The sequence below is a fragment of the Polypterus senegalus genome, chromosome 7, assembly GCF_016835505.1.
Source record: "Polypterus senegalus isolate Bchr_013 chromosome 7, ASM1683550v1, whole genome shotgun sequence".
Lineage (NCBI taxonomy): Eukaryota > Metazoa > Chordata > Cladistia > Polypteriformes > Polypteridae > Polypterus > Polypterus senegalus.
In genome coordinates, this window is record NC_053160.1 from 192016210 (window position 1) to 192041971 (window position 25762).

Consider the following 25762-nt stretch of genomic DNA (forward strand, 5'->3'; position numbering starts at 1 on the left):
CAGTTGTCCCCATGTGACAAATAAAAGGAAGAAAAACATGAAAAGATGAAGGAGTGAATTCTGCAACAAAACAGAAAGTCACAGGTCAAGGGTCAATCTAACGCCACTGTTTGTGAGCAGCAGACCCCCAGAATAAGTGTGCAAATAGTGAGGTGGGCCGGAGGGTTTACGGACCCTCTCGTCACACCATGGATGGGTGCTTGGGCTGAACGGCCCCTTCTCCCCTCAGGTGGACATCTAAACATCATAAGAGCAGAGACGGAAGCCCCTTAGTGCTAGCAGGCGGCACTAACCCTCTGCCCGGCGATTGCCCCCCTGAGCCTTTTTATGGCTGGCATGAGATTTCGGGGTTTGTGCCAAAGGCTTTCAGGTCACATTTTGCTCCTGCTGTGTTTCAGCACTCGATGCCAACGCTCCTCGTTTTGGGACCCCTGTGGCACCTCCCTGGTGTTGTACCCTCAAGATGGAGTCACAGAATGCAGACACGTTTATTTTTTATCTCCTCAGTCGTGTAATTCTGAGCAGAGCTGCGAGGTTCATGTGACACTGAAATGTGCGTCAAAGGTGACGTTGGTCCAACGTAGCGAGCCCCCCATCCTGTAGTCCAGTTAGCTCAGGTGGACGAGATGCCATGCCTTTGCTGGACCCTCACACACACACACGGTCCTGATGAGAACAGTTTGGAGTGTTCACAGGGCTGGCACGGTGGTGCCCCATCGACTCTTTGTTCTGGTCCCCATTTTCATGTGCGTCTTCCTCCTTTCATGTCCCCAAGGTCTGCACGCGCCTGACTCAGATGTATGGGGGGCCCTGTGATGGACCACCATCTTGTCCAGGAGAGCTTCCTGCACTGCGCCCAGTACTGCCACCCCGTTAAGTCAAGAGGACCTCATCGTGTCTGAAAGCGTTTAAGAAAGGACAGCAAGAAAGAAGCGAGCCCCTCCATGAGTGTCACAGAAATCTTTAATTATGAAGACAATTCATTGGTTTGCTCGATCGACTTTAAAAATACAGAAAGGACGTAGCAGGAGAGAAAAGAAAAGTGCGCTCATCAGCATTGGCATGGCAGGGCAGGCTGGCACTTCAACAGCACTGGAGGACACGGCCTGCCCGTTTGACCACCAGGACATCTGTTTTGTCCTCTGTAAGTGACGCTGTGGTGCTTTTGGCATGCAGGGCTGAATTTGGGTGCGGCAGGTGAAGCCCCTTTTGTGTGACGGAGTGTTTGTGTTGGGAAGTCCTGAGGAAGACTAAAGGGAGCTGAACCTCCAGAAGCGGCGTTAGGGGCTCCCCTTGGCACTGTTACCGTAGTTCAGTGTGGTTTTGGGGCACCATTTTAAATATGGAGTCAGGAGACCACCCAGCAAAGTTATGGGAAGAAAGTGGGTGTGGCTTACCAATCGAGAAAAGGGTGTGGCTTGTGACTGTTGTTCATGGGGTGTGGCTTTGCAATTATTTAGTGGGTGTAGCAGCTGATTACTTCACGGGGTGTGGCTCTTGATTGTTTTAGTGGGCGGGGCTTTCTGATTATTTTCATGGGGGTGTGGCTTTTAAGCCATGTGCTCCCAAAAGTCCACACTGCATGACTTCAGGTCAGAGGGCATGTCACCGATTAACGGCCTCGTCACCTGGAGGATGTTAGACTACAAGACAGATGGCACCCTGGCCTCCCGGCTCCTCAGCTCAGTGTGGCACAGTCGTCGCGTTTCGACAGCCAGGTCACGCACTGCTGACGGCACGGCTGGTCGGGTCTTCTAGTCGCCCATCATGTAAAGCCAAACGTTTTTTTTCATTGATCACTTTACACGAAAGCACAACATTTTAATAAAAAGAAGCGGAATTCTAGCGCTGCTCTTATCAAACGCAGCCTCAGTGCGCATAAGAAATCTGGTAAGTGTCATCTAAAGGACGTGTGCCATTCCTGTGACGTGACGGCCAGGCCAAGGCGTCTGTCATGTGTGTGAATAAAATGCATTGCAGGCTTCATTCCAACTGACACAATAATCTCATGAAGGAAATTTTAAACTGAGGAAGACGATTGGCTGATTGATGAAGTGCTAATCCTGCTGGAATCCACCGACTGTGACACAGAGGTCTGTCCACGGGGGTCTCAAACTCGGGTCCTAGGAGGGCAGCATGTGTTCTTTATAGTTGCTGTTGGAATTTGTTTTTATTTTCAGGATTTATTTCTGATCTCGTTTCGCTGCTTTAATGAGGACAGATCAGCAGAATGTTTAACGGGTTCAAATGGCATTGCCACCCCCTCAACTATGCCTTCCAGTTCCTTTAAGTTTTGTTTTTCAATTTAAAATTTCCTTTATTAAGTCATGGTGTCCGTTTGTCTGCTGCTTGGTTTGCCTTCAGATTCCTTACAGCAGTGCACCATCTGTTGGAATGAAAATGCAATGCAGTTTATTACTACATGCCTTATAAAGCACATTCCAACAGACGGTGCCCCACAAATGATAACACTGACAGACGGACAGATTGTCACATGTCCTCGGCAGAAGAAGAGCGTGGCAGCCGTCAGCGACCTCTGCCCAACTTCAGTAATGGCACTTTAATGCTGGGAAGTGTGGATGTGGGAAATGTGAGCTTCCCAGTGAGAACATTCATCCTGCACGCCACTGAACAGAAGTACGGCAACCAGAAGTGGTGCTTGGAGCGAGGCGATACCCGCTTCAAGCATACAAGCAGGCAGCAAATCAGCTTTGATTCCTTCAAACCACCACCGAGAAATTCAACAAAGTGGGAAGCCGAGAGGATCACAGGGGCATCTCCAGGGCAGATGGGCAGCTTGTCATGGGACAAGAGTGGCAGGATTCTTGGGTGGCAAACAGTAACGATTGGCCCGTCGTACAATCAGAAGAATTTTTGTCCCATCAGAAGTTTGAGTCGGCTCTGCGTACCGTGAGCGGCCTCGAGAGCAGAACTTCTGACGTGGCCATCAAATGTCCTGAAGCTGATTGGGTGGGCCCAGCAGCGAGTGTGCACTGCACGTGTGTATTGGGACGTGCCCATCGCGGGCCTCGCATACGACTGGTGACGCTGCCGTGCACTGGGAGTAGGCACCTGACCGTGAGTTTGAAAAATCACACAGTGAAGGCCCAGCGATACCTAAAACCAGCGACCCTTCGAGGGATGGTAACGTCGCCAACCGCGAGATTTACCGCTAAACTGTAGCGATTGGCGGATTATCTGCCTTTAGTGAAGAATTCCAACTGTGCCAAACGCTGACAAGCAGCCCAACAAGCGCCACGGGAAGCAACTCTTCAGTAGCTCAGGGAATGCGACATCATAATAATCAGGGAAGGCCCGCCTAATAAGCACGAGCCAATCAGAGCGCGACTAGAGTCTTTTCATGGGTGGTGTGAACGAAACGGGAAACGGAGACAAACGTCTGAATTTTTAATGTAAAAGGTAGAAACGCGAAGCTGTGCGGGCCAAGGGCCTGCTTGTAGAAGTCGGGGTAAGGCTGACTGTGGAGAGGCAGAACGGCGGTGGCGTCCTGCGGGCAAAGCCTCAGTGCGAGCTTCCTGAGCTGGCAGAACATAACAGGGCACAGTGGGAGGCTAACTGGTGCCCGTGTGAGGGCTACACCCGCTTACAGTAAAGACTACGAAGAAAAGCTGTATGGACGAGTGTACGACTGGCACAGCAACAAGGGGAGCCGAGAGCGGCTGACAAAGGCCCACAACAAAGTGACATGCTCCTGGGGGCACTGCTGGCAAGCCAATGACCCTCCTGGCAGCTGTTGGGCCACAGTAGATGCCCACCGGAGTGGGCCAGTTCAAAGACGTTGGCATGTTCTCGCCATGCGAGTGTGTTTGTTCCTAAAAGACTAACTGGTCTGGCATAAGTGAATGTGCCCAGCATTGGATTGGCACCCCAGCTGTGTCTGGGTCCTGCTTTGAACAACCTTGGACAAGACAGTGCAGGTTTGAAAACTAACAGAGAGATGGGCACTAAATTGGTGGCCAGGGCATGCAGGGGCAGCGCTGGCATGGACGTCTCAGACAAACAGAGCTTCACTAGCTGGCACTGTTTAGCGCAGAAGATGAGAAGAAAGCATGGGATTTGAACGTGAGGCCTTGGAGTGATGGCACATCAAGTGAGACTGGCATCTGATTTGGCACCAAAAGTACAAAAGCAGGCACAAGAGACCAAAAAACAGTCAACGGTGAAGAGGAGAAGGCGGACCAAGCGGGAGCAGGCGGCTCAGTAGTGTCAAACTTCACAGCTTTTTTAAAGTGTCAGTGACAGGTAGAGGGTGGCAGATGGCACAAAGGATGGCGGGCGAGTCCAGGACTCAGTTGGCCGTGGCGCTAGTCCTGCTTCGCTTTGGCCCGATGCTCTTTTTTCATTTTTGGCTTAATTACTTGATTTTTTTTTGCTAAACACCATGCACTGTTTCAGGCAAAATGTTTTCTTCCGAGATGTGGGTTCAAGTCTCATCCCTCATCCGTTTGGCACACGTGGACCCTGACGGCCTCTGAGGCGTGGAGAGACTCACTCGGCCACTTGGGCTTCGCTTGATTGTTGCGTTGTGTTTTTTCAGTTTCACCCACAGATTTGCCAGGAATGACAAAAAGAATGGAGCAGCGTGAGGCTAATTGTCTGCTCGGAGGCCTTGGCCTTCGACGAAAGGAAATCAAACGAGCGGCGGCGCCCCCTAGAACTGGGAGGTCTGCGTGTAGGAGATCGAGTCACTCTTATCCACAGTGAAGCCCCCGTTGATATACGACTTCTTCTCGTGCTCCTCTTCGTCCATGATGGTCGTCTCCAAGGCAAACGGGTTGACGACGTCCACTTCTGAAGAAAGGTCCATCCTCTCCAGCTCGCTCTTTGACAGTTTCTGGACGATGCCCGCTCCAAAGGCGTCGCCGAGCACGTTGATCATGGTCCGGAAACGATCCCTGCATAGAGAACACAAAGCCGTTAGTTTGATCAATCAAAGTCCACGAGGACTTTCAGACCATCCAATTGAGCCAGTCGGGAACAGTCAGACCGGCTACCCCGTGTGCCCACCCAGCCAGATGAGGACGGGTGAAAGTTAGGGATCAGAGGTGCATAACAGCTAAGGGCCACCAGGGGGCAGTCATCTGTTGCCCCTGGCCACTGCTGTTATTGCGGATCTGACTGGTCCTTCACTAGCCGAAAGAGCAAAGGGAAGTGGGCCCTCTTTTAGTCAGGGTGCCCATCAGCTGGCAGGTCAGGCCCTTAATTGTCATCCTGATGTCCTTTAAGGGTTTTCTGATTTTAGGGCCAGATCCACTGAATTTCCCATCAAAATGTCAACAAAAGTTCATAAAATGCCCATCTGTAAACTGGCATCACCAGCTGCCCTTTACAGCCCAGCCACTAGGTGGCCACACTGGTTACTGAGGTTCATCATCAACAAACTAAAGCCACATCAATCAAAAGGCACCCACAGCAAATAACGCCAAGTGCCATTAGAAGAGACCATGCCAGGCTCTCCTCCTGGCATCATGTAAGCTACAGATGAAAGTTTAGTGTGGGCTGAAAATTTTTTAAAAATAAATAACATGAGAGAATCCATGAGAAATGTCAATCAGTCGTGTAGACCAACTGCCACCGATACCATTAACTTACAGGAGCCAGTCGACTGCAATGATAAGCGTGACGTCCTTCGCTGGGAGGCCGACGGCGGTCAGGACAATCACCATGGTAACCAGACCAGCCTGAGGGACCCCTGCAGCCCCGATGCTGGCAGCCGTCGCCGTAATGCTGTGAAAAAAATGGAAATTCCTAGCATTACAACAATAGAGGAAGAGACAGAGAGACTTAGAGAATGAAGACTTAGGCAGCGGGCACTGGGGGGCACGACCAAGGACCGGGGCCATGCAAGACGGCTTCTGAAGGAAATTAAAAATTTTGATGTGTTGTCAGCAAAAAGAGATTCATTTAAGTATTAGGAGAAAGCTACAAGACCTGATGTAACTTTTATATAGTGCCTTTCACATCAGTCTATTATATATTGCCTTTTATACGTATTACATGTAGAGTATATCTATCTATTATATATCTATTATATAGTGCCTTTCACATCTATCAATCCATCTATCTATCTATTATATAGTGCCTTTCATATTAATCTGTCTGTGTTTATAGTGCCTTTCACATCAGCCCATTATATATTGTTACAAACAACAGAACTCCTCATTGACTCTCTGTCGGCCCTTCAGCCCCCTCGGTCAGCCCCACTGACCCATCCATTATGCCACTTCCCTGCCTCAGCAGCCTTTCTCAGAACACCAAGGTTGTACTTCAGTTGGTACCTGGCATGTTGGCATTACTGGCAATGAGGAAGCAGACTGACTGGCCAAAAGCATCCCCAATCTCGGGCATCCACCTCATATGATGAAACAAAAAACAGAGTGGCATGACCTCAGCAGTGTATATGGCCCACCTCAATAAGCAAAGCACAGGGAGTCAGATCCCCATCTTCTGTGTCAGAACTTGGCACTGCTGCCTCAATAAACACCTCAGGAGGTTGGGGTCTGTGAGACTTGGTAGAACAGATCCCTGAAACCCAAACTCCAAATCTGCCCTCATGTGCAGGCAGTGAAGAATCATTTTTGGCCTGGGGTTGCCAGCCTCTTTACCAGGCTCTGGAGACCCATTGACAGTCCACTTCCTGGCCTCAGGGTATGAACACAGCCATGGAAGAAGAAGAAGAAGAAGAAGAAGAAGAGGAGGACATGCTGACCCCTATCCCTTTTTAGGGTGCCACTCCATGAAGTAATCTTCTGACACTCATTTTTATCCTCAGGTGAAGGTAATGGTAAGAGGATACTTCTGTGGGCACATCAGGCTGGCACACTTGGCACCTGGCCAGGGAGGATGCCTGTTTATCCACATTAACATTTGCTGTGTGGCTTTCAGCATTGTAATCCCTTCAGTCCTTTGATATAAAAAGTAAGTGCCCCGTGCCCACTGTGTACCAAGTGTAAACCCAGCTCGTGCCAGTTGTGTTTTGTGGGTTATTTTCCCATTCTTGTTACTAGGCGCTGAATATTAATTTGTTTCTTTGTCGTGTTAAGTTATGTGCCCTGTTCCAGGAGGCGGGGTCACCATGTTGTAGGCCCGCCCCCTGCCTATTGAAGTCCCAGCAGTGGCTCAGGCTGCCAGATGGCCATTGAGCTCTTCTGAGGTGCGACGACTTTTGTGGATTTTCTGCTTTCATTGATCTTTGGCTTTTCTTTTTATAGTAATGGAGATCGGGCTTCACTAACATGGCGGAGGTCTATGAGGAAGCAGCAGAAGCAGATGACCAGAGAGCTGCAGACAATTCAAGTTATTGTTATTAACCCTAACCCTAATTTTCAGGACGCTTTACAAACGAGAGGCCTCTGCTCATCTCCTCCTATAATTCCATCGTATTGGCGAGTCTTGACCGCCCTGTCTATGCCCACCTCTCCCCTTCTTGTTTCGATTTGCCCCTTAAGTTTGCCCTTTCTGTTTATTTTTGTATTTTGCTTTTTTGTCATTTATTTAGTTCATGTTCATAAATTCTTTCAGTCTAAAGATTTGTAGGTGCCTTTGTGTTTTCATGCCAGAGGTTTTACAGTCTCCTCTCCCTTGAAGGCCATTTTTGGGTATTTTTGAACATCTAAATGTATTTTGGGGCCTGTGGAGTTTGGGGTCCGGCTGCCTGGGGGTGAAGCCTGATGTTGAGTTCCAGTCCTGGTGCCCGCTGGTCTGACATGTTGAGGCTGGCGCCCCTTTTGGTGGATTTACAGCACAGAGACCTCGCTGTGCCCCTGCAGACCCCAGGCTGGCTGGGTGTGTCCCCTTTAATGGACGGGCACCCCCGCTAGTGATTCGCCTCACTCTTGTCATGAACGTCACTTTTAATTAAAATGGTGTTCTGGACTTCGCTGGCTCATACTTGCAGCTTGTCTTTTGGAGATGGAATTTGTCTCAATGAAGCACCTTAGTATTTTATTTATCATTTTGTCACCATTTTGATGCCCGATGCCAGTTTGTGACACTGGTGCCAGATGCCAGTGGTCTGCTTTGGTAATGTTGTTGACGTGACACGTCATATTTACTGGCGCATCACGTATTTCGCTATCTGTGTTCCAATTATAAAGCCCTCCTCCTCCTCCTCCTCCTCCTCCAGTGCGTGTCCTGCTACTCCAGTTTTCATGTTTGTCCTTTTCGGCTCCCCCCCCGTCCCCCCAGTAATGACCCTCCCGTTGCTCTTCAGCCTGCTCTCATTCTCTCCCTGCCCTCTCAGTCCTCATCTTGGGGTCTCACCTGATAGTCACAATCTGGCCGACATCCAGGGACAAGTCATTCAGCTGGGCGATGAAGATGGCAGCCACGGCCTCGTAGAGGGCTGTCCCGTCCATGTTTATGGTGGCCCCCACGGGCAGCACAAAGCGGGTGATCCTCTTGTCTATTCGGTTGTTCTCTTCGGCACAGCGGAACGTCACAGGCAGAGTGGCAGAGCTGAGGATGAAGAGCACAGGCAGAGGGTGAGGAAGGTGACTGTTAGTTTAGTCCGTCTCTTAAAACATACGCCGAGAAACTGGAAGTGAGGGGGGCTTCCCAATATGGAGGTGAGATCCTGCTTTTATTTCTAGTGGGACCGCCTGCTGTCGTTCTTTATTCACCTCAAGGACTACCAGGACCCTGAGGTGACGTCATTTCACGGTATGCGCACGTTTTGTGCTTTCCGCATGGCCATTTGGTTTTTGATCCAGCGCCGCCATTTGGGGGTCTCGTTTTTTAAGAAAGGGGGCGCGACTTTAAAAGCTGGCATCGCGTGCTTTGTGTGACTTCTTGTGTGGAATTCTCGGGACAACGACTTTGTTTTTTTTGTTTTAACGTTTTGGTCACAGACGTCCAGTTTGGAGTCTTTCTGCTCCTCGGGCTACACACGCGTCTCCATCGTGGAGTCAGTAAAGACGGAGGGCCGAAGGTCGAAACGGGGAAATCAAAAAGCCGCCAACACGAAACCAGAAATCAAAGTTCAGATTTCTACATTCGGGATTCGAGAGAAAAATCGCACGGACCTGCAATCACTGTCAAAACGTCAGATGATCCGGGAACGCACCTTAATATGACCGTGACAGTGACGTCATCTGTCGCGGGTGCCCGGTCAATCATGGGATGCATTTCCACGGAAACAGAGCCCACAAAAAGCCCTCCCCCTCTATAACCGATGGTCTATGGGGGAGGAGCCAAACGCTTTAGATTCGCCCAAAATTTCGGTCTCCGGATTCCGGCAGATCTCGAGGCTTTAGGGTCCCCTGAAACTCAAAATATCGATATCTCGATGATGGCCGAGTGTCTGTCTGTCTGTCTGTCTGGAGCTCAAACGGCTGGACGGAAAAACACCAAACTGGACACTTGAGCCTGTTATGAGACGACGACTTGCTGATTAGAGACCCTCGAGAAGACCCCCCAGATCCCGTAGTTAAATTCTGAATTCTTGTCATCGCCTGCCATCGTAATGACGTCTTTCATGGGGTCAATAACGACTGAAACGTCACAGAAGAGTTGGGGTATTTAGGGTGCAAAGCCCCCCGAGGCTCGCGTCTCAATTATTTTTCGGTGGGTGGCTCAGTTTACGTTTCTTTTTTCCGTTTTGTTTTTCTCTCATAATTTTTGTTAAAAACCTTCCGTTTCTGTTTCTTGAGTATTGTCGGTTCTCTCGTGTCCCTTGTGTTCTGTGAGTGGTGCCCCAAGAGGCGGGGCCACCGTGATGTCACTGCCGCTGTGCCCGCTGTACATTGGGCTCAGTCTGTTGTGACTTTTGTTTGATTTGATTTGCCAGCCTTACAATTTTGGTTTTTGCTCCGTTTATTGGCTTCGCCCTGCGGGTTTGGATTTGGGACGTGTGAGCTTCGGGTTGCCTTTCAGGAATCTCCTTTCTGTGCTTTCGGAGCCTTTGTGGTTGTGTTTTCCATTTTCAAGTAAGTATTTTCAGTTATGTCCGATTATATCCGATTCGTCTTTTCAGGCCCGAGTTTCTCACCGAGAGGCATGGCAGGACATTTGGAATTTCAAAGCCACTGTCTTTCTCCATTTTGGGCCCGTGCAGCCTTCAGCCTGCAGGTCGTAGTTGGGGGGCTGACAGCCTCGCCGTGAAACCAAATCTTAAAAGGCAACAAAATGCCATCTTCAAGAAAACGACGCTCATCGCCTTACCTGGAGGAGATCATCAGTGCCGTCAGGAGGGCCTGCGCCATTCCCAATGCAAACGTGAACGGATTCTTCCTCACAACGATGAAATAAATGAGCGGAAGGCAGAAAATGGCGTGGATTGCAAGCCTGTGGGAAAGAGAAAGTAAAAAGGAGCAAAGTTAAAACGGGATTATCCAAAGTGGCCCTAAAATAAAATGGCAGGTCAGTACTGGATCAGTCCACTGGGGGCAGCAGACAGCGTCATCAATTTGAACCTTGGCACTCAGATTATTCCTTGGCGTTTTTTTCACAATACACAGAATCGTCTTCCGTTATTTGTTTTTTTTTTGTTGTATTTTCCGGTCGTTTTCAGTTTTCCGTACATTTCTAACTGCGTTGTTTGTGGTTGCTGTGCCCACGTGGCACCGGGAGGTCACCACACTGGCAGTGACATCACACTCCTCCCTCCCGTTGCCCAAGATTCCCAATTCTGAAACAAATCGATGGCGTCTTACGTGTTTTAGGCTTTGAGTCCCCTTGTGCTCTTTGGACCCTCTCTGCTGGTGACGTCACCCACTACAAGTCTGTCCCTGGTTTTTGTTTTGCTCATTTCCAGTTAAAACTCCTTACTGGGCACAACCCCAACAATGAAAACCACTTAAAGGGAGTGGAGGTAAACAGCCAAAGACGACCGTCAAAGCACAGCGAGACTTGACGTATCAGATGCCCCCATTTATTTAAAAAGTGCTGCTGGACTTCACTCAGTGGGCACAAAACCTGTGGCATAAAAACAGAAACTCAAATCTGACATGACAGGGCAGCAGCTCAGGGCGGGTGAAGAGAGAAGGACAATCCAGATGAGGACCCCCAGCGGCCAATCCGGGCTGGTGATAAACGTAATTAACAGGTGGGCGGGCATGTGTGGTGGGATGTGCGGGCACAGGAGGATTTGGCACTTGTCAGACAATGGAGGATGTCTCAGCTCTAATGGCAGCTTAAAGGGCAATGCCATGGAATCAAGTGGGCAGAGCACAGGGCCGTTTTATTACCGAGCCTCTATATCAGAAATCAGCAGGTGGTGACACATCTGCACACCCACAGTAGGTTTCCTGGAATTGACTGGCACTTTTTATAACATCTTGGCACATCTTTCCATCAGGAATGCAGAATCAAGTCTCCTACACCGGGGGCCGCCAAGGTCAGTCGCCCCCCTGAACATTCCGCAAGGTAACTGTGGATTACTCACTGGTAACAAAGCACAGGCATGGCATCACGAGGTCTGCCCAGCAGCCACCCAGGCAAGTGGCATCACTGTCAGGTCTGGTGGTGGGCAGTCCAGGGGTTAATGGGCACCAATAGCTCTCCTGCCATTTGCAGCCAACAGGGGGCACTACAGCCAGTGGGAAGCCTGCTCTGACCTGGAAGTGATGCCAAGGGCACAGGAAGTGACCCCAGAAATGACCCAGCTGGCCAGTACTTGGCCATGGAATTTGGAGTCAGGAGGACAAGTGGGTAAGGGTTCAACTGGCAGTGCAATGATTGGGGGGACTCTTTGAGTTTTAGTCCAAATTTTGTCCATTTTGTTGGTTTTCTTCTTTGTTGTTTGTGACCTCACGATTGCCACCTTTTTGTGTATCCACGGCCATATTGTGGGCAGCCACACAGAACGGCTGGCATCAGATTCAACACCTCGAGCAGAGAGCTTCGCGTTTCGATTCATTTTATAGACAATGGCGGTGCGGCACAGAGACGGAGATACCCACCCTGCCAGCACGGTCACCATGTACAGGCCCAGCTTCCGGAAAATGTCCCAGTCCTCCACCTCGATGATCTTAGCAGCAATCAGGAACAAAATCCCAATCGGCATGTAGCTGGAAAACAAGAACAATCAAAGTCAGCATCTCGAGACGGGCAGCCCATGGTGGGGACGTGATGCCCACGCGTCACATGAGACTCCAGCCCAGGAATAATCATCCAAGGGGTGGCAGCACAAAAAATTGAAATTCCCACTCAATTTTTCAACAGCGATAAGGCCGGGGTGTCACGGTGGGCTCAGGTGTGTCCGTCGTTATTGATTACGTCTGTGCTTTCTTGTCTACGCTCACCTTAAAATACTGTTTTGTGTTAAACTTCAGCTGACCTGTGTGCCCTTTGCAGTTTCAACAGAGCTGTGAAAAAGTATTTGCCCCCTCCTGATCTCTCCTGCTTCTGTGAGGAGCAAATGACCGGGACTTGGACTTGAAGCAGAAACCTCAACAACCTTTAAGAAGGACCCTGATGAGATAAGGGGACAGCTAAACAAACGAGTGACAAAGGGACTGAAGGGTCTCCTCTTATTTGTCACTTTTGTAATGGATGACATTAAAGAAAGGAGCCCAAGTGGGCACGCAGTACAGATTGTAAATCAGGCCTTTCCCTTGTGAAGAAGTCATTGCCCCCATAGTTTCAAGATCAGGCAGCACTTGCTATCATTGGAGGTCCGTCTTTCACATCGCCCACCCTTCTTCAAAGAGACACACTGGGGGTTTGTGAGCATCGGCTGCTCAGGCCGCGTGCCTTCTGTTGGGTTCAAGTCAGCACTTTGACAGGACAGCCCAGAACAGCTGAGCTCTTCACTTGTCGACTTGCGTTTGTGAGCGAGCTGCTTGTCCTGTTGCACGAGACAGGGACGCTTGAGCTTCAGGTCAGGACAGATAGGTGGGCTTTCTCCTTAAGAATATTCTGGGCCAAGGCACAATTTGTAATGGTAAGTCTTCCAAGCATCTCCCCATCATCACACCAGCACCCCAGCGTTTCATGGTGAGCCCAGTGCCAGGCATACTGGGTCCTGTGTCGCCCAGGAGGGTCTACTTTGGACTCATCTCTCAGTATTCCAAAAGACTTGGGGACCACCGTAATGCTTCGTGCTCTGATGTTGTTACCATCCTGCTTCTCTTCCATGAATCCCATTCTTGTCGTGAAGGCTGGAGAGGCCTGCCGTTCTGTAGATGGTCTTCAGGGATCCTCTGGGACATCCTGAGTGAGTGGTCACTGTGCCCTTGGGGTCAGTTACATGTGATTATTTGGCTGATGTTTTTTTTCCTTCATGTGAAGGGACACTTCCTAAGAGTTCTGTGAAATCTGTCCTTGACGAGTCTCCGACTGTGTCCCCCTGTTCTGAGACCACAACAGTGGAGGCCATTCGGTCACTTACGTGTTTCTTTTGTTCCCAATTAGAGAATAGGGAGATGAAGTGACTTGCTTGTGGTCACACAGTAGCAGAACTTGAACCTACCACCTCAGGGTCTGAAGTCCAAAGCCTCAGCATCTGCACCATACAAATGGTCTCTGTTGGAGATGAGGGTCCTGGCTGTGGTGCCCTGGAATCCCAGAGCCTTAGGCTTGGGCTTGTCACCCTTTCCTGATTGTGAACTTTCAACAACTTTTCTGCTTCTTATCTCTTCTGACGTTCCTTTGGTGGAGGACAACGTTACTGTCAGCATATTGTGATGTTTGAACTCCACAAGGCCGGCCGTGTTCAGTCAGTGGAGTCACCAAAGTCACTAAGGGGGGCCATTACCTTTTCACAACGGCTGAATAACTTTACTGCTTCTTCTCAGCTGGCGTTCTGTGTCTCCTCCGTTTTCCTTTTTCTAATACCTCATTTTGTGTAAAGATCAGAAGCCATTTAATGTGACAAATGTACAAAATAGAAGATATTGGGCAGGGGGCAGTTACTTTTTCACAGCACTGTTTTGAGCCCTGGGGGGTGGGATCACCTGACGAGACCACCCATTGCCACTTAAGAGCCCAGTAGACCATTAGAAGGTCGCTGCAACAGGCTCTGTTACTTTCCTCACTTTACTTTTCAATATTTTATGTTTCGGACGTTGGTTTGATTTAAATAACCAGATGTTTGGGACTGTGGAGCGGCTTTGGCTCACCTTTCCAAGCAAACCTTTTTCCGTTTTGTCTTTGTTTTTTGTTTATTTGGTGAATACACCTTTAAAATGTAAAATTTGCTTTTATTTTGTTGTTATTCAGCCAGGGGTTTATGGTCCCCCTTCTCCTTTCTGAGTGTTGTTCTGGCTGGGCCTGTGTAGGCCTGAAGCCTGGGCCTGGAGTTTGGGGTGAGGCTCGTTTTGATTTCTAGGCCCGTGTTAAAGCCTGAGGCTAGATTTTGAGGTAAAGCCTCATTGTGACTTTTGTGAGCTAGTCAGTTAGTAATGGGGTTGGTGCCCATCCTGGCTTTAATGGGCACAGGGTAGGGGCACAGCAGTCCATCATAGGGCACATTCTTGGCCACAATGCTTCAAAAAATGACAATGACTGAAAAATTAACAAGGAATAAACTGATCTATGGAAGCCATCACAATGCAGGAAGCCTCTAGAGAAGTGATAGCCTGGGGTCTATCCAACAAAAGGACTTTGAATGGACACCCAGCACCGGGGCACAGAAGAAGTAGTCAGCCTGAGACCTCAAAATGACTTTAGTCAGATGTCCAACCACACAACAGAGGCCATGGATTCGGGTGGCAAACATCAGACATGGGAGCGACTGGACGAGGGGCAGTCAGAAGGGGCGAGGGGCACCCGGGACGACACAGCAAACTCACCGAATGACAGAGGTATCAGACCTACCACATGATGATCTGCACTATCTTCATCGTGGCATCGTTCAGGGCATCAAAGAACTCCACCAGCAGCCTGCCCTTCTCGCCCATCTGCCCGATGACGATCCCAAACACCAGGCAGAAGACGATGAGACCCAGCACGTTAATGCCATCGGAGTAGAGGCCAACGATTTTGTAATCCTTGGTTACGTTCTGCATGGAGGAAAAACAAAAAACAGTTGGATGAGTCTGAGTGAAGGAATGTGCTGGAATTCTATTACGGCAAAAGAGACTCCCCCCCGTAACGCACCACGAAGGTGGGCACCGAGTTAAAGACGGCCCAGCAGACTCAAGTGACAGGACGTGGCATCACTGCCACTCAGGAAAGCAGTCCAGGTGACGCCATTTTATACCAAATCCGACCGATGTGCTGGACATCCAAAGCAACTTGAGAAGCGCTGGGTTTACTGGTGAGCTCATCATTCCCATATAGCGCCTTTCATCCCAGTGCACTTTGGTGCCATTAGTAACTGGGTTGTGAAACAAGCCACTCAGGGTCACAGAGTGTGGGGACTGAACCAGCACCCTATAGCGCCTTTCATATGAACCAGAGGACCATCACAGCTGGCATCTATGGTGGGAACTGAATGGTCAGCCTGGAGTGTTGCAGTCCACAGCCTTAGTGACGTCAGTCCGGCTCACCGCCAACGCCACGATCGTCACCACTGAACAATGTGCTCATTAAAGAGTGACATCTAAATGTCTGAAGGCCCGTGGACTCCTCCAGGGACTGGCATCCAGTCCAGGGTTGGCTTCTCCTGTCTGCCCAGAGCTGTAATGATTGGCTCCAGCCTCCGATGAACAGACAGATGGACAGGTGGATGTCACGTCAAAGGAGCCGTCCTGACTGGGTCACGTCTGAGGTGGCCGGCCATTCCAATGGGGTGTGAGGAGCACGTCAGCCTCAGCTCAACAACTGGAAAAGGCTCCCGGACACTCCCCCTAAACTGGGACCTGTCTGTGAATCCCATGGAGGGCTGGCGGACCACTCCAGAACCCCCACAGGCTGAGAAACTGGCAACGGGGTGAAGATTCAGTTCATGTTGGCAGAGAGCGCTGAATGCGAGGTTTGAGTTAGGCTGGTGGTCTGTCTGGAGGGGGGAGGCAGGAATCAGACACACGTTCCCATATCCCACACATTTACTTTCAATGAGTCTCACCTCGGGTACAGCGGTTGTCATGGTTACCGTGGGCATGATGGACGTGGTGCTGTTCGTCTCCGGTTTACTTGGTGGCTTTAACTCTTCACGCTTTGTCTTGTACTAGAAAACACACACAATGAACAACATGAAACAGTTTGATCTCTCACGTGGGCGTCTGTGCCATCTTCATGCCATATGTATGGCACGAATGGACACCGAGTCATTAGCCAGAAGGCTGAGTCACAGGCAGGAAGGAACTAACAGAATGAACATAAAGTCACCCATCAGACCCACTGATCCCATTGTTGGATGGCATAGGACTGGCACCACAGGGCACACACAGTCATACACAGACACACTGGGTCAAGCAGCCTGACACACTTGTGTTTGGAATTGAAAAGAGAAAAAGTTACACAAGGATGAAAGGAGAACAAGCAAACTCCACACAGGGCAGCACTTGAACCCGGGCGCCTGAGCACTAACCCCTGTGCCACTGTTTGTGCCCAGTGATGTGTTGGAAGTTTCATTCCATGTCGCCTGCATTTGGATCTCCCTCTTCATTCTTAAGCACATGTCACATGAGAAGCGACATGGTGGCAATGTGGTTGAGACGGCCGAGCCACCGTTCCAGTGACGAGGGCTCAAGTCCTGCAAGGAGTCGATGTGTTACCCTTTGGGTTTCTGCCCGGGTAACACACTGTGGCCCAATGGCAGGTTAACTCAAAGTTGAACATGAATTAAGTGGATCTGAGACGTCACACGTGGCAGGGTGTTGGCACACAACTGGGCCTGCGTCACTGTGAAGTCACGCTAACCCTAACACTTCTAAGGCCGACTGCCTGGAGTCTGCATGTCCTCCTGGTTCGACATTCTAAAGACGTTCTGCCAGGTTGACGGATATGAAGAAATGTGAGGTTGTGTGCACCAGGGTGCCCTATGAAGGACGGACATCCCATCCAGTGTGGGCTCCTACTTCGCCCCCAGTGCCACCAGAATAAGCTCCAGCCCCCTATCCACCAGGTAATAGAAGAGGATGATTTCTGATGGACCAGAACTAAAGATGGCTACCAAAACAGAAGGGGCGTTCATTTGTGCCAATGGGAGTGGAGGGCATGTCTGCAGCTCTGTCATTGTCATAAGGTGACAACGGCAGCCTGGTAATTGACAGAGGACACAGAGTGACTTCAGCACCTCTTCAGCGGCCACCCTGTGGTCTCCTCTCTCCATTTGGGTGCCCAGAGTCACTAGACAGGGAGTGCCCATCTAGAACACTTGATGGCAGTGGATGTGCCAAGGGGCAACACACGACAAGAACACGCAGGACATAACTGGCCGTGAAGTGTTTTGCGTTGGTCACATCTGGTGCCATTCTTTGTCAACTCCTAATGCCCCGCCCACATGTCACACTTGGTGGCCTTTGCCCTTTCTCCAGGTAAGAGTCTGCCTGTCACGTGACCCACTTACCTGCTGGAAACAGGCCTGGATGAGGTTCTCTGGAAACATGTTTCTGTCATTTAAATGAAAAAGAGAGACACGGTGAGGTGTCAGTCCGCTTCTCGGTGCCCCCAAAACACGAAGGCCAACCGCCCGCTGCTACCTGAGCAAGTCCAGCAAGGCATCCACGGTGCTGACATCGGGCGTCGAGCCGGTCCGGTCCATGTCATCGGCCTTCTGTGACACCCCCGGCTTGATGGTCATCACCAGCACAATTCCTACAAGACAAGTCGGAGGGGCTCATGAATGGACGATGATGTCAGCTTCACCACTTAACCCAGCAAGGTGCCCACCACCATGTTAAACAGCGCCCTCTACAGCTCCACACGTTAACTGTGAATGACTAGGAACAAAGGGAGGTGGTGTCACAAATTTACAACATTAGAGAAATTGTGACGAGGACAGGCCACTCATGCCAACAATCGCCTCCATCTTATTAGTGGAGATGTGAAGGCCCTGAAAGTCCATCACGCTGCCTGACCATTCACTCCATGAGTCTCTGGTCCTCTGTGTGAAATAGCCAATGGAATTTGACAAATGCGTGGAGGCCATTCAGTCACTTACGTGTTCGGCTAATCGCAAAGCGGCCCCCCGTACCTCGTCCAGATCCTTCTTAAAGATTCTCAAGGTTCCTGCTTCAGCTCCACACCTCGGTACGTCGTTTCGGATTCCCAGACCTTCCCAGTTTGAGTCCTCAGTGCTCTTCCTTTAGTCTCCACTAGGTGTCCTCAAGTCACCCCTTAGATGGACAGTCGAACTTCTCGGGGCCTCTGAGGATTTTGAAGACCTGATGAGGTCCCCACGCCGTCTCCTCTGCTCACAGGTTTAATTCTCCGAGTCTGTCACAGTCGGCCATGTCCTTAAGTCCCATGATGCACCAGGTCTCGAGTGCTGCACTGTCTTTCTTGTAGTTGGGTGACCAGAGCTGCCTACGACATGTCAGGTGTTCTTGCTGAAAGCTCACTTTAAAGTTCCTCCTCCACAACCTGAACACGTCACTCAGGTCCCCTCTCAGGCCTGAATCAGCACTTGTTGTAGCATGGAGGTCTCAGCAGGGCGTCACCAAACTTAAGCGTAACCTCGTAGGCCACACGTCAAGGCGCTATATAACCCTACTGGCTTTCTTGATTGCTGCTGCATACTGCGGGGATGGGGACAGTGACAAGTCCACCGTGACCCCCAAGTCCTTCCCACCTGCCATTGTGTGTTTTCTACGTCTTTACATTCAGTTTCATTGCCCACCCGAGTCCTTCTGTGACAATCGAGCGGATCCTCTGCGCACTTCGCCCGCTTATCGCTTGCACTCTTGTCAGGTCTTTAATTCACTGACCCCTGCTGGATACCAACATTCTGCTGCAGTTCCCCTCACCCTCACGTGGCACCTTATCCAACGGCTCCTGCCAATCGCGGTCAGCAGTGGCACACGCTCCTCTCCTCGTCTGGCCTCGCACTCTTTTTCTAGACACGTCCTGCTCCATCCTCTCCTGTATTGTTCTGGGATGCACGTCAGGCAGGTGCCACCCTACAACCAGGGTGTTCTGGGTGTGCGACCGGGGGTCTCCGACGGGGAGGACCCTCGCCAGATGCTCAATGAAAACGATCTGCAATTATCAGTATGGGGGTCTCGCGTCAAACAATCAGGTGTCCACACGCTGTCATCTTTAGAAGTCCGGTCGAGTCTCTGCTAAGGGGTCTTGTGGGGGTCTTAATCCGGCCTTGACGTTAAGCTTACTGGCCTATAGCTACTCGGAAAAAAAAGAAATGTTGCAAGTCGCTTCTGGTGAAGGTGTTGGCCAAATAAACAAATGTAAATGAATTCTTTTAATACGAACATTCAGTCATCAACACGCGTCAGGGCTTTCGATCTTCACCCACTAGCCCCCTCGAGTGTGACCTGCCGCTGGTGGCTTGTCTGACGTCAGCCTGTTGAATCTCTCAGCACCTCCTTAGTAGTCCCTGTTACTTTGGTGAGGTTATAAACTTCAGTGGAATGGAAGCTCGCAGCTTGTGAATTCTCCTTCATCTTCACCGTTCCTGATAATCTTCATCTCTTCCTGCTCTCATGTCTTCTTTCACGACTTCCTAAACGAGGCTCGACTCCACGCTTCAACCACTGAGGCCTACCATCAAGGGCAGCAGGCTTCAGGCCTTCACAGGCCCAACCGCAACATGAGGGTGAGCTCATCCAGTTACAAAGGACGACAGTCAAAAAACGGACGAGGACGAGGAGGAGGACGAGGAGGAGCATAAAAAACTCCCACAATGGCAAAAACAAACCTTCTTTATATTCAACATCAATTTCAATCAGGAGGGGACACGTAAAAGGCAAGCAAATCCAGTGCACAATCCCCAAAGTCCAAGGAGCAGTTAAACCAGAGGAAGAAACATCTGGACCAAGAAGTGAAGACAGCAGACAAACAAAATCCAACGCCATGGCGGCCATCAGCTGGGCCTTCCCCTCTTTGTCATCGCGTCCTGCCGCACTTTTTGGATTTCCGGTCATGTGGTTGACGTCCATTTTGTGGCTCACGGCGGACTCTTTGTATTTCTTTTCATTGCTTTGTTTCTTTTTCTTTATTCTCTTAATTGTTTCTCTCTTTATTTCATTCTTTTTGACTTCTTTCTTTTCTTTCCAGTTTTATTTCTGTAAATAAATAAACCCTGACTTATACGGACCATTACTTTTTTTTTTCCTTTTCTTTTAATGGTGGGCCAGAGGTCTTTAGGTTCCTCTCTCCCATGTCTGAGATTTGGACATTAGACCCTTGTCACCCTTTATGGGGCTATGCTGGCCACGAAAGCCTGCCCCTCGACTGGCGCTTAAGGCCCAATGCCGATGTGAAGTGCGGAGGGCCCGGCCGGTCCTGACTGGTCCTGACTGGTGCCACTGACTTCGGCTTTATGCCTTTCAGATTTGGAATATTCAGGGTCTGTACACCGTAGGGTTTGGGGTGAGCAGTTGGTCCTTTTCATGTTTGATATTTGGTCTCATTTGATTTTCTGATCAAAAAATGAAGCCAAAGCAAAGAAGTGACGAACGAGCATCAACAACACAACTTGAGTGGACAACAACGCGACTTACCTAATATGACGGCAATGATGGTGGTGGAAAAATAATAAACGACGGCACGCAGCCCGATCTTCCCAGACATCTCAGAGTCCAAGGCGGCCACTCCTGTGAAAACAAGAAAAGAAGAGTGAGGCGGGGGCCCGGCCCCCTATGGACTCAACATACGAACAGAGCTAATATAAGTGGTGAACTCCCAAAAATACTCAGAATGTCCACTAGAGGGAGTAAAACTGTCAAACGAGGGCAACAAACAATCAAACAATACATTAAAAGACTCATTTTACAAAAATGTCCCAAAATAAACTCTGAGGAGCACAGAGGCAAACAAAGTCATGTGATGTCACTTTATAATAAACCTCATCGAGTCCAGAGGTCCCAGGTGGCACTGGGCACAAGGACTGGGTGGCAGTGCATCACAGGCTGTGCACACACATACACACACACACACACACACTTGGGCCAACTTAGTGTCACCAGATCACCTAACCTGCGACTGTGACTTTGGGGCGGCTGAGCGAAACCCAAGCAGACACGGGCAGAACATGCAAACTCACCTGTTATGATGCTGGATATGATGAGGGGCAGGATGATCAGCTTCAGCATTCGCATGAGGATTTCGCCAGGGAAGCCGAAGTAAAACTTGTCGAGGTTGGAGAGCTTGGCATATTCGCGGACGAGGAGGCCCAAGCCGATGCCTGTGAAAAGAGCACAAATGAAAAAGTCAAGGAGCTGGCCACCTGCTGGGCACCCCGTCCACCTGGAGGACCACCCACTGATTCTGAGGTGGCTATCAGCTGGAGGAATGCCCACTGCCTAGGGGGCGGAGTCACCATGACAATCACCTGGACCACCACCCACTGATTCTGAGGTGGCAATGAGCTGGAGGAATGCCCATTGCCTAGGGGGCGGAGTCACCATGACATTCACCTGGAGGACCACCCACTGACTCAGAGAACTTTAAAGGCTGCCTTTTGAGTTGGGCACTCAGCTGCTTACTGGTTCAGATGTGGTGGGCTCTGGTCTGATTTTGGACATTTTGAGGCCTTGTCAGGACCTTCATGGGTCTTAAATAGCGTGGGGGCGGGGCCTACAGCTGCAGCATTAAGAGGCCCCGCCCCTCCAGGCTCATAACAAAGAATAAACATTAAGATTGCAAAATAACCAAAAATAATCAACAAAGAATAACAAAACAATAGCATAAAAACTATAAAACCAGAGTGGACCCCTTAAAAAACACAACAGTCGGCACCAGAGGGTACATTTCAGGTATTAAGAGACCCTGCTGGGGGGTCAAGGTGCTAGAAAGGAGGCTCTGGACGACAATAAAAGTCTCCGAGGCGCAGAGCGGACCCCGGTGCTGCAGAGTGAAATGGTGGACTGAATGGCCACTTGGAGGTCAGTGGGAGTCTGCGTCACGTCTGCCTGCGCTTAGTGTACCCCGGAGAAGGCGCTAGGAAACTACGGAGGACCTCAAGAATCCAAATTGAAACAACTGGAATATCAATCACCGCTCCAAGGCGCTATATAAAATAAAGGACATGCAGATGTCACCAATGGTGAATCTTCTTGTTGTTCACTTTGGGATTCTGGGAAGTGCTTGGGGTACGAGAAAGGCGCTATATAAATAAAGTGTATTATGATTTGAAGGTTCCGTGAGTGTGTGAGTGTGTTTATTGTCTGCCACCTCTGATGGCCCACCCAGTCACACACCTCATGATGGCCCATTTATTGAGTGGCCACATAAAATCACCAGAGGCCTTCATTCCGGGTGTAAAGTCCACATTGACACAGTGGTGACGATTTGGAAGCCAGAAGTGAATAAAAATTAACTGAGAGAAGGTGGCAACACGGCAGACCCCCAGGCTGAAGGGTGGGAGGACTAGGTGGAGCAGGACAGCGCCCCCTATGTGGCCAGAAGGGCTGAGAACTCTGGGGGGGTTTAATGAAAGTCGCAGTCCCATGTGTTTGGAAGCCAGCAGCTCTCTGAGACAAAAGCGAGACCACCAGAGCAGAGCTCAAGAGAGACAGAGTGACATTTTGGTGAATGTTAGAAAAGAATCAGAAAGTAAGAGAAAAAGAATGTGAATGTGTGACATCGGCAGAAGGAGCAGAGCCAGGGGTTCAAAGGACCCCATGGGCACCATGGACGCTCAGGCAGCCTTTGCTCTGTGGCGCTTGTCATGGCATTGATGGCAACAGCGCGTCGTTAAGCCGTGATGGCCGCCACTTCAGCTTTACCGCTTGGCCGCCGTTTGTGTTCTTCACACGGGTGGGCAGACGGATGGAGGGGACGCATGGCAGGGCTACTCGTTTTAGAAAGTCCCGACCCCACCAATGCAAGCTGGTCACTGGTTCAGACCCCCCGCGTTCAGTGGTCAGCTCAGGTCACTCGGCGGGTCACCCCCTAGAATGAGGGGACACTGTGGGGTCGGCCGGAGTGCAAACGCAGCAGGTCAAAGAATTCACTAATCCTCATCGGCATCTGTTCTTCATACAGTTTGGGGGTCTCGGCAGGCCTGCTGCCTGGTGGGCATATTTGGACATTCTTGAGATTTCATTTCTAAATGAAGGAGGACAGCGGAGCACTTGGGCGTTATGATGGAGGTCAGCATTGGGGTGATGAGTCAGTGCCACATGTCCCAGTGCTGGATGTTAAAGGTGTCCTTCAGTGAAAGGCGCTATATAACACACCTGTCTGTCTGGACCGCTGCCCTGTGTTCGAGTCCCAAGCTACTGATGGCTGGCACTGCTCTTGTCACTGTTGCCTCACGTGTTGCTGATGGCTGAGCTTTAAATCCCATCCTAGCCCCTCTGTGTGACCCTGAGCAAGTCACTTAACCTGTCACGGCTCATACTGCAAAACCGAGCATTACGGAGAAGTTATGGCCCAGCGGCCGGCGCCAGTGCCCGTAGAGCCGAGCGCCGTATCGACCCATCCGTCGGGGCTTGAGAGCCGCCATACCGCAGACGGGACTGTGCCCTCTAGAGGACGTGTGCTGAGCAGACAGGGGCGGCAATGCGGCCCCCCTACACCCCAACAACTCAGTAGCGAACCCACTGTGCCCTCCGCCCACCCGCGCCGCGGCCACGCCGTCTCAGTCACCAATGTTCAGTTCCACACAGCAACTGGTAGGGGGGCATCTCTGCGGGCACGACCCCCCAACGCCCCCGACAGACAGACCTAAGAGTCTCCTGAGGCTCGCCGCCTGTCCCTCCGCCTTGGCCAATCTCCGTCGGCTCGTTCCAGAGAGGCGTCAGGTGCCAGCCCGCACGGATGGAGCGCATCTTCGGTCGGCGATGCGCGGCCACTCATCTCCGGCTCCGTGGGCCCTCCCGCGGTGAATCGAGCCGGTCACGCCGCGTTCAGGCGCCGATAACGGAAAGCAGGGACTCACTCACCCAAGACCACGGCGACCACCGTGGTGATGAGCAGCCAGTTCTTCTTCAGGAAGCCCTTCAGGTCGCAGCCTTTCTTGTTCTTTTTCCCCATCGTTGGCAACGCGCGTGTCTCTCCTTGTTGTCTGCGCGCTGAGAGATCTGATGGAGGAAGAGGAGGAAGGAGGAGCGCAGTAGTGCGAAGGCAGCGTTGGCCCTCAAGACAGCCGCGTTCTGCTGATTCAAGACCCCCGGCTGCCAGCCCCCCAAGCGCGTTCGCTCCGTTCTGTCCTCGCGCGCGCGCGCTCTCTCTCTCTCTCTCTCTCTCTCTCAATCTCTCTGTTGCCCGCACGCGCTCTCTCTCTCTTTTTCTCTCTCTCTGTATTTCTGTCGCTCGTTTGCTCCCTCTCTCTCTCTCTCTCGCAGCGCGGCTGCCGCCTTAAATGCCGCACCTGAGTAGGGGGTGGGGCTGAAGGCCCGCGGAACGAAGGGGGTGGGGGGAAATGGGGGGGCATTTCATTGTTCAAATCTTTGAAAAAAAAACAAACAAACAACGATGGACTTTGGTCCTTCACAGGTGGGCGGCTAACAAACGCCGTGGAGGAGAAAAGCCAGGAAGCCACTGGTGGTCTTAGACACGCTGAAAAACATGCGGCCCGGCCAGCGGAGTCAAATCCCGAGGACACAATTCATTTTCCCTATAGATTACGGAGGTGCATTTTCTAATTGCGCCACTAGATGTCCCTTGTGACTTTCTCGTTGGCACTGCTTTGCCAGCCTGTGTTTTCCTAATTTGAAATGGCAGAGGGAGCGCCTGGCAGGCTCTGACTGCTGAATGTTCAGGGCTGACAAATAAACCACAAAGGCCACAAATATTTTAATTTGCTTCCAGCAAGCGAGCTGAATATTCAAAGATGAACGTGCTGGCGCGTTGTCTCCTCTGTGCCCTTTATATGCCACTCTGGACAGTGGTGGTCACCTACGCCCCCCTCCACAGGTCACTTCAGTGCTGGTGCTGCCTGAGCAGTTCACCCCCCCATTTTATTCAGTTCCCTAAGGCTGTCACCCCCCGTTGTGGATTTTCATTTTCTGGTTCTTCATCTAAATGTCCAGTGGAGCGCAGCAGGTGTGGACGTCTCTGCCCTTCACTTTCTTGTCTCTCATTTTATTACTCGGGTTCAAATGGGATGCCAGCTCTATCAGCAGCAATGGCAGACATCTGACTAAGACAGTGGCCCTGCTTGAGGAGATGAGGCACAAAAACAAGCACTTTTTATGGTGGGACCTTTAAACTCATAAAGTGACAGGAGCCATCTTCAGCATATCTTATATCAGACTGATCACAATGACAGGTGACACTGTCACTTAATCTGTAAGCCAGCAGGCAGTAAAAGCTGAGCATGTTGAGGGGGCGTCTTCAAATGTCCATATCTGTCCCCAGCATCACGGAGGACCTGACTGTCCTTTGTAAGGTTGCACTTTGTCACAAATGTCTTTGTTCATGAACAGCAGCATCAGTAGATCATCTGGGGACCAAGGGCAATAAAAGCCTGATGTGCTGTAACACTGTGACCGCCAGGGGGGCACCTCAGCTGCCCATTTTGTGAGCCAAGATAAAAACTGGAGGGGAGAACTTAAAGAGTCCCCAACATGCAGTACAGGGACAGTGAACTTGGGGACACAAAGACATGGCCAATAGCACAAACCCCTCAGCTAGGGAATGAACCAGGGTCTAGGTGCCAGCAGAGGGCAGCACTGCCTGCTATACTGCCATCCCACCCAGGAGAAGGGCTACGTAAGACAGATAGACATGAAAGGTGCTGTACAATAGATAGGTATGAAAGGCGCTATATACTACAAGGATAGGGAGA

General features: G+C 50.6%; 1 protein-coding gene across 1 annotated transcript; it reads right to left on the reverse strand.

The window, feature by feature from the left end:
• Positions 1-945: 945 nt before the first annotated feature.
• On the reverse strand, positions 946-24260 carry slc1a1 (solute carrier family 1 member 1). The gene is made up of 12 exons (XM_039759822.1): positions 23916-24260; positions 21071-21211; positions 20529-20621; positions 17550-17664; positions 17417-17459; positions 15971-16072; positions 14779-14963; positions 11922-12029; positions 10183-10305; positions 8284-8478; positions 5614-5748; positions 946-4916 (listed from the first exon to the last, which is right to left on the reverse strand). Exons 1-12 carry the CDS (start codon positions 24004-24006, stop codon positions 4673-4675), a joined length of 1575 nt encoding a protein of 524 aa, XP_039615756.1. The 5' UTR covers positions 24007-24260; the 3' UTR covers positions 946-4672.
• Positions 24261-25762: the final 1502 nt, after the last annotated feature.

Bases quoted from the DNA above. Each gene is read 5' to 3' on its own strand.
- slc1a1 (XM_039759822.1), bottom strand. From the start codon at position 24,006: ATGGGGAAAAAGAACAAGAAAGGCTGCGACCTGAAGGGCTTCCTGAAG. The intron at 12,030-14,778 runs GTAGGTCTGATA...CTTGTTTTCCAG, and splicing joins ATAGTGCAGATCATCATGTG to CTACATGCCGATTGGGATTT. The intron at 10,306-11,921 runs GTGGGTATCTCC...TCTTTCCCACAG, and splicing joins ATGGTGACCGTGCTGGCAGG to GCTTGCAATCCACGCCATTT.